The sequence below is a fragment of the Acipenser ruthenus genome, chromosome 2 (assembly GCF_902713425.1).
Source record: "Acipenser ruthenus chromosome 2, fAciRut3.2 maternal haplotype, whole genome shotgun sequence".
Lineage (NCBI taxonomy): Eukaryota > Metazoa > Chordata > Actinopteri > Acipenseriformes > Acipenseridae > Acipenser > Acipenser ruthenus.
In genome coordinates this window covers 78,496,694-78,504,707 of record NC_081190.1, presented here as the reverse complement: position 1 = coordinate 78,504,707, position 8,014 = coordinate 78,496,694, and the positions used below count along the sequence as shown (strand labels likewise).

Sequence of the window (8,014 nt, the reverse complement as noted above, 5' to 3'; positions counted from 1 at the left end):
AATCTAAATGCATTCAAAGTTAAATATAATTAACGGGTTTATTTTCTGATACGTATGATAACTGTACTTTAAATGCACACTTATTTAGTGCGTATTTTTAAAATGATTACTTAAACATACGATGTCAATAATTTGTTTTGAATAATTGGATTTTGACTGGCCAAATAATACATCCTGAGAAAAATATGTATTTTGGATGACATTCATTTTTAATAAGTACTCCTCGTTTAAATAAATTGTAATATGGGAGACATTGCATAAATTAGTCATGTTGGGTTGTAGGTTTATACTTCGATACCTAGCTGTTTTCTTATTTCATTTGGGACTGTGCACAGTTTTCTGATTTCAAACTCTTATGACCATGCATATACAAGTAGACAGACAGAATGTCGTAATGTTTCCAACATTACCGTGCCGTTTAATTTATAAACAAGCTGTTTCTGCTTAGGATTTTGTTTACCAGTGAAATTTCACTGACAGAAAAGCAATTCATTGTAGCTGTGTTACCACAATGCAAGCACAGACCCAGTCATTAAATATGGCGGAGGTTGAAAATGTCGTCGCAGCCGTTATGAGTATTATTGGTGAACCAACAGGTTGGTTCTGTATATAACGCTGACTAATGTCATAGATATGTTTATAAGTTCTATACAATTAAATAATGCAAAATATAGCTCTAGACTTCTCTAGGCAGTTAGACTGCATATGTATACGGACTACATGTAGACATGTAGTTTGTTCCAAGTGCTTTAATTTTATTTCACGTTAATAATGTGAAACCTTTTTTATTTTTTATTTATTTTTTTGTGTGCGTTATATATATATATATATATATATATATATATATATATATATATATATATATATATATATATATATATACACACACACACACACACACACACACAGTTGTAGTCAAATGTACATACCCAAATGGAAATTTATAATTTCTAGAAATTTCTCAAAATATTTTGTAGCAAAATGTTGCTTTTGTGGATGAGGAAAAAAGCAACAAGAAATAGATGTCTACAATTATTTATTAAGCTATTTTTTTTTTTTTTTTTTTTTGCAAAACTCCAAAAAAGCTAATTCAAATGTATTCATACCCTTTGATGCTGTGATAGTATTGTCTACAAGGTGCTAAAAATTTCAATATGATAATGCAGATTCTAGATCCTAATTCTAGAATTGTCTAGAAAATGCTGGATTGTAGATGAACATTCTTAGGGAGTATAAAAGGGTGAGGCACAGGATGATTGCTGTCATTACCAATAAATCAATATGGGAAAAAGTAAAGAGCTATCTGAAGACCTTAGGCAGAAAATTATTTATTGTCATAAGCTGGTGAAGGATTCAAGATGATTTCCAAGCATTTGAGTATCCCAATTTCAACCATTGTTTCTATTATCACAACGCTCCTTCGGTCTGGAGGAAAGAAGATTCTTTCACCAAGTAGAATAACTGTGAGGAAGGTTAATAACAATTTGAGATTGTCTGCCAAAGATATTCAAAGTGAATTGGCTGCAAGTGGGACTGGGGTTTCCATTTCAACCATAGGTTGAGTATTGCATGGTAAAGGTCTCAATGGTCTCAGGCCAAGGAAAAAGCCACTCTTAGGAAAACGCCACAAGGACAATCGCTTAAAGTTTGCAAAACGGCATTTGAATGATGGATATGAGTTCTGGTTAAAGGCTTTGTGGAGTGATGAAACAAACATCAAGCTATTTGATCATGCTGATAGTTGTTACATTTGGAGAAAATCTGATGAGGCATACAAAGAAAAGAACACCATACCTACTGTCAAGCATGGAGGTGGTAATATCCTTCTATGGGGCTGTTTTTCCTCTAATGGCACAGGAAATCTAGTTCCAATACATGGTAAAATGGATTCCATAGCATATCAAAAGATATTGGCCAATCATCTGAAACCCTCTGCTACAAAACTTGATTTAAAGCAAAACTGGACGTTCCAACACAACAACGATACAAAGTACAAAACACACATCAAAATCTACTTCAGAATGGTTAAAGAATAAAATAATCAAGGTTCTGAAATGGCCTAGTCAAAGTCCCAATCTAAATCCGATTGAGAACACCGTGTAACAAATTATTATTTTTTTTGGTTCCTGGGTAGTAAGTGTTATTTCCTAATTGCTTATGCCTCAAAAGTATAGAAAATGGCTATTATTCCCCACAAACTTTGCTTTTGTGACCAGGACAGTGATATTTTGAAATTTACCTATTTTCCAGAACATTCCAGATAGATTCAGTGCTGCGTAAATTGGAGTAACTTCTAGAACTTTCTAGTAATATAAATAGTAGTATAAATACAGGGGCCTTAAGCCCACCAGTTCAGTTTAGTTCCAGCTGCCTAAGTGGATACATATCTGCATTTTTCTGAGATGGCATCAAGAGGCTGCAAGCATCCGGCAGACGCATTTTGCTATGTCTGCGGCCAATTTATCAAGACAAGAGCGAAAAAGTACTCCGTGGAAGCATCTGCTAAGATGTGTGAGGCCTACAAGGCATATTTCGGCATGCCTGTCAGGGATCAAGACAAACCCTGGGAACCTCATTTCACCTGCGAGCACTGCAAAAAAACTCTGGAAGGTAAGATGGACAATTGTTGCTCAGAATTTTATGTTATAAAATTTGTTAATTTTTAAAATTGTAAAAGTTTTTAATTTTAAAATGTTTTACAATTTTCAATGTTATTGAAAAAATATATCATATGTTGTTGCGAGAATCTCTTACACATTAGTCATGGGTGAAATAAATGTATTTTTTGTAGGATGGTACAGAGGGGAAAAGAGAGCCATGAAGTTCGCTATCCCAAGAATTTGGCGGGAACCCACTGACTACTCAAGCAACTGCTACTTCTGCATGGTGGACCCTTCCAAGTGGACCGAGTTCTCTATGGGGAGGAACAACGTCAAGTGGGAGCCACTGGTGGACCCCCGGAAGGTGCTGATGCCACCACTGCACATCAAATTGGGCCTTATGAAACAATTTGTCAGAGCTCTAGATAAGGAGTCGGCAGCCTTCAAGTACCTCAAAGACTTCTTCCCTAAGCTGTCTGATGCAAAGGTCAAAGCCGGTGTCTTCGTCGGACCACAGATAAAGAAGATCCTGGAGTGCAATGAATTCCCCAAGAAGCTCACTAGTAAGGAGAAAGCGGCTTGGAACAGCTTTGTCACAGTGGTTCGGGGCTTCCTGGGCAACCACAAGGCCGAAAACTATGTGGAACTGGTTGAGACTCTGGTGAAGAACTACGGCACAATGGGCTGTAGGATGTCTCTCAAAGTCCATATCCTTGATGCTCATCTTGATAAATTCAAGGAGAACATGGGAGCGTACTCGGAGGAGCAAGGCGAGCACTTCCACAAGGATATACTGGACTTTGAACGCCGCTACCAAGGACAGTATAACGAGAACATGATGGGAGACTACATTTGGGGGCTGATTCGTGAAAGTGATTTACAGTATAATCGTAAATCTCGAAAAACTACTCACTTCTAAATCTTTTGTAGTCATTTTTGTATTACTTTAGTATAAATACATGTTAATTTGGATTCATATGTTGTTTTTTCTGACTTTATGTGAACGAAAAGACACAAATTCGCCCGTTTTCTCATTGGAAATAGGTAAATTTCAAAATATCATTGTCCTGGTCACAAAAGCAAAGTTTGTGGGGAATAATAGCCATTTTCTATACTTTTGAGGCATAAGCAATTAGGAAATAACACTTACTACCTAGGAACAAACATTGTGTTACATAGTGGAATCATTGGTACGAGTTGAAGAAGGCTTGCACAAGAGAAGTCCTCTGAATTTAAATGAACTGGAACAATTTTGTGTTGAAGAACGGTCAAAAAATCACTAAAGAATCATGCCAAAAGCTAATTGACAAATATCCTATTCGTTATTATTGCTAAAGGTGCCTCCACTAGCTATTAATTTAATCTTCCTTGTCAGGGTACGAATACTTTTGAATTAGCATTTTTGGAGTTTTGCAAAAAAATTGCTGAAATAAATAATTGCAGACATCTATTTCTTGTAACTTTTTCCTCATCCACAAAAGCAAAACTTTTGCTACAAAAGACTTTTCCTATAATTCACGAGGCGGCTGCCGGGACTAGTGTAGTACAGAGAAGGCAGAAAGGAGGTGTTAGTGTGACAGTAACGGGCGAAGGAACCCGACTTGAAGTGGACTGTGGCCCGAACTTCTGAACAGACTGCGGTCTGGATAGAAAAGAGATCCCCCACCAGAGAGAGGGCTTGGTCTGAAGGCTGTGGCCCCTGGGATCTGAAAACATGAGAAAAACTGCTGCGACAGAGCCGTCTCGCAGAGACCTGAAAGGAAGTAACAGTAAAAGGGGTTCCCTGACCGATGTGGTGCTGCCCTCGGACGAGGTGAGACTGTGGCCTCCGAAGCCGGGAGCGGAGGAGCGTCCCGCAGGGAACCTGTAAAGAACAAGAATAGGTGGGTGTGACAGGCGGACCGAGATAAGGAGACTCAAAGTCAGGATGTGCAGGGAAAATAAGACTTTTAATTAAACAAAATACACAAAACAAAAAGCACGATGGCCAACCAAAAAGACAAACACAAAAACAGGCTTTAACCAAACTATACCAAAAAACCCCCACTCTCTCACACACACACACACACACACACTCTCTCTCGCTCGCTCGCACGCATATATGTATACAGTACTGTGCAAAAGTTTTAGGCAGGTGTGAAAAAATGCTGTAAAGTAAGAATGCTTTCAAAAATAGACATGTTAATAGTTTATATTTATCAATTAACAAAATGCAAAGTGAGTGAACAGAAGAAAAATCTACATCAAATCAATATTTGGTGTGACCACCCTTTGCCTTCAAAACAGCATCAATTCTTCTAGGTACACTTGCACACAGTTTTTGAAGGAACTCGGCAGGTAGGTTGGCCCAAACATCTTGGAGAACGAACCACAGTTCTTCTGTGGATTTAGGCAGCCTCAGTTGCTTCTCTCTCTTCATGTAATCCCAGACAGACTCGATGATGTTGAGATCAGGGCTCTGGGGGGCCATACCATCACTTCCAGGACTCCTTGTTCTTCTTTACGCTGAAGATAGTTCTTAATGACTTTCGCTGTATGTTTGGGGTCGTTGTCATGCTGCAGAATAAATTTGGGGCCAATCAGATGCCTCCCTGGTGGTATTGCATGATGGATAAGTATCTGCCTGTACTTCTCAGCATTAAGGAGACCATTAATTCTGACCAAATCCCCAACTCCATTTGCAGAAATGCAGCCCCAAACTTGCAAGGAACCTCCACCATGCTTCACTGTTGCCTGCAGACACTCATTCATGTACCGCTCTCCGGCCCTTCGGCGAACAAACTGCCTTCTGCTACAGCCAAATATTTCAAATTTTGACTCATCAGTCCAGAGCACCTGCTGCCATTTTTCTGCACCCCAGTTCCTGTGTTTTCGTGCATAGTTGAGTCGCTTGGCCTTATTTCCACGTCGGAGGTATGGCTTTTTGGCCACAAGTCTTCCATGAAGGCCACTTCTGACCAGACTTCTCCGGACAGTAGATGGGTGTACCAGGGTCCCACTGTTTTCTGGCAATTCTGAGCTGATGGCACTGCTGGACATCTTCCGATTGTGAAGGGAAGTAAGCATGATGTGTCTTTCATCTGCTGCAGTAAGTTTCCTTGGCCGACCACTGCGTCTACGGTCCTCAGCGTTGCCCGTTTCTTTGTGCTTCTTCAAAAGAGCTTGGACAGCACATCTGGAAACCCCTGTCTGCCTTGAAATTTCTGCCTGGGAGAGACCTTGCTGATGCAGTATAACTACCTTGTGTCTTGTTGCTGTGCTCAGTCTTGCCATGGTGTATGACTTTTGACAGTAAACTGTCTTCAGCAACCTCACCTTGTTAGCTGAGTTTGGCTGTTCCTCACCCAGTTGTATTCCTCCTACACAGCTGTTTCTGTTTCAGTTAATGATTGTGTTTCAACCTACATATTGAATTGATGATCATGAGCACCTGTTTGGTATAATTGTTTAATCATACACCTGACTATATGCCTACAAAATCCCTGACTTTGTGCAAGTGTACCTAGAAGAATTGATGCTGTTTTGAAGGCAAAGGGTGGTCACACCAAATATGGATTTGATTTAGATTTGTCTTCTGTTCACTCACTTTTGCATTTAGTTAATTGATAAATATAATCTATTAACATGTCTATTTTTGAAAGCATTCTTACTTTACAGCATTTTTTCACACCTGCCTAAAACTTTTGCACAGTACTGTATATACATGCAACAAATTAATGTACTTACCCATCACACGTGATTTCCAACTCCGTCACCAGTTTTCTGATACAAAGCCCATATATTAAATGTTCCATATGTTTTCTCTAGCATGTCAAATCAGTCCGTTTTTATTGTGCAGTTACACAGCACTTCCTCCCGTTTCACCTGATAAAAATGGAGCCAAAACAAAGCGAACGAGACAAGCTACGGTAATGTAACAGTTAATCATTAAACAGTTTTAGATACTGTGATGTATTTTTATTTTTTTTTAATCTGTGATCTTCAGTTGTTTTTGTGCATTTTCATTTGCAAGTGAACTGCGACATTAGGGCCTTATCAAGCACAATATTCTGCAATTTGAATAGTGACTGGATACTGTTTTAATTCTGGAAACTGTTTTTTTTTTTTTTTAATCTTTTGCTAAATTGCATGACCTTTTACGCTGTATGCAGTTCTGTACATGGTTAACATCTTGATTTCATTTTGCTGTTGGGTCATTAACGAGGAATTTGACATACTGCTATAATACGTACAAGATTTATAAACATGTACTGCCATACTTTGGCAAGTGATAACTTTCAGAATTATATAGTTCTGAAATAAAATACTTCTGTTGAAAATATAGTACTGTACCAACAAAACCAATACAGTACATCTAAATGGAAGCCTGCTTATTTTAAAACACTGTCCTTTCAGCTGTGTATTTCTGATATTGTATCTTTTTTGTTCCCTGAAAGACAAGGGTTGGAACGGGTCAAAATGAAATAATCAGATATGCGTCAGACACGTTTACCGCCACTGAAGTTATTTTATAGGTTCAGATATGGGAGTGCTGGCTGTATTTAGTTATCTCTCTAGGCTGCCATAGGTTTGCAATATAATCTCTTTATGTATTCATCCATGTGGGGGTGTGTGGGGTCATCTTTCAACAATCTTTTCAAACAGTCTGCTATGTAAGATGGATTTATTAATGCTGAAGACAGGCTAAAGCTCCCTTTGGCCTGATTTTTTCTGAAAGGAATTGTGACAGAGATCGAATGATTCTTGGTGTTAGATCTCCCTCCCGACCAGTGAGGGCATTGTATAAAAGGAACAGAGTACCCTTAACTAAATGGCACGACAATTTATTCCTTAGGGTAGGTGGAAGTCGGTCATTTAGGAAAGGGACGGAGCTACGGTATCCAAACTCAACGACTCAGACGGGAAACGGCATGGCATCCGAGGATTGGAGGAGCGAATGCACTCGTTAACCTAGGGGTCTTGAGCAAGGGTAGAAATAGGGTGGCGTAGTGTAAGTGATCTGTTCCTTGGTAAATGGTTTGTGTTTTAAACCTACAAGGAATCTGTGTTGCAGTATCGTGAACCATGAGTTTTGTCTTGTGTTTGTTAGTGTTTGTTAACTGTCGTCTGTTTTTTAATAGACTACCAGTAGCACGATCCGGAGCTGTAGTGGAAGCCAGCATAAACCCCGACATCACTTTCACCCCTGCATTTCACGGAGAACTGCAATACACCACTTGCACTTATTCACTATCACTAGGAACTGTGTTTTGTGTTTTGTGTTGTTGTGTAAAACTGGACTTTTGGTTGCGGGTCAAACTCTGGGATTTACAAATACTGAGTGATACACGCCGCTGTATCACTCCAACATTATTATTTACAGGTGTTTGCCATAAGGCTCTGGACATTGTTAATCAAATCAATAAACACCCTTG

At 39.0% G+C, this 8,014-nt stretch overlaps 1 protein-coding gene across 2 annotated transcripts; it reads left to right on the top strand.

Moving 5' to 3' along the window:
• Positions 1-1,084: 1,084 nt before the first annotated feature.
• LOC131701820 (uncharacterized) lies at positions 1,085-7,967 on the top strand. 2 transcript variants are annotated; one of them, XR_009309037.1, is made up of 3 exons: positions 1,085-2,610; positions 2,792-4,483; positions 7,721-7,967. XR_009309037.1 is itself a non-coding variant. In XM_059001856.1 (2 exons), the coding sequence occupies exons 1-2, from the start codon at positions 2,403-2,405 to the stop codon at positions 3,517-3,519; spliced, it is 936 nt and encodes a 311-aa protein (XP_058857839.1). In that variant the 5' UTR covers positions 1,085-2,402; the 3' UTR covers positions 3,520-4,999. The 2 variants fall into 2 exon arrangements, 1 of the variants encoding a protein (XP_058857839.1); XM_059001856.1 differs by lacking the exon at positions 7,721-7,967 and having other exon boundaries at positions 2,792-4,999.
• The last annotated feature ends 47 nt before the right edge of the window (positions 7,968-8,014 follow it).

Coding starts and splice junctions, on each gene's coding strand:
- LOC131701820 (XM_059001856.1), top strand. CDS start 2,403: ATGGCATCAAGAGGCTGCAAGCATCCGGCAGACGCATTTTGCTATGTC. Junction 2,611..2,791: donor CTGCAAAAAAACTCTGGAAG/GTAAGATGGACA, acceptor TATTTTTTGTAG/GATGGTACAGAGGGGAAAAG.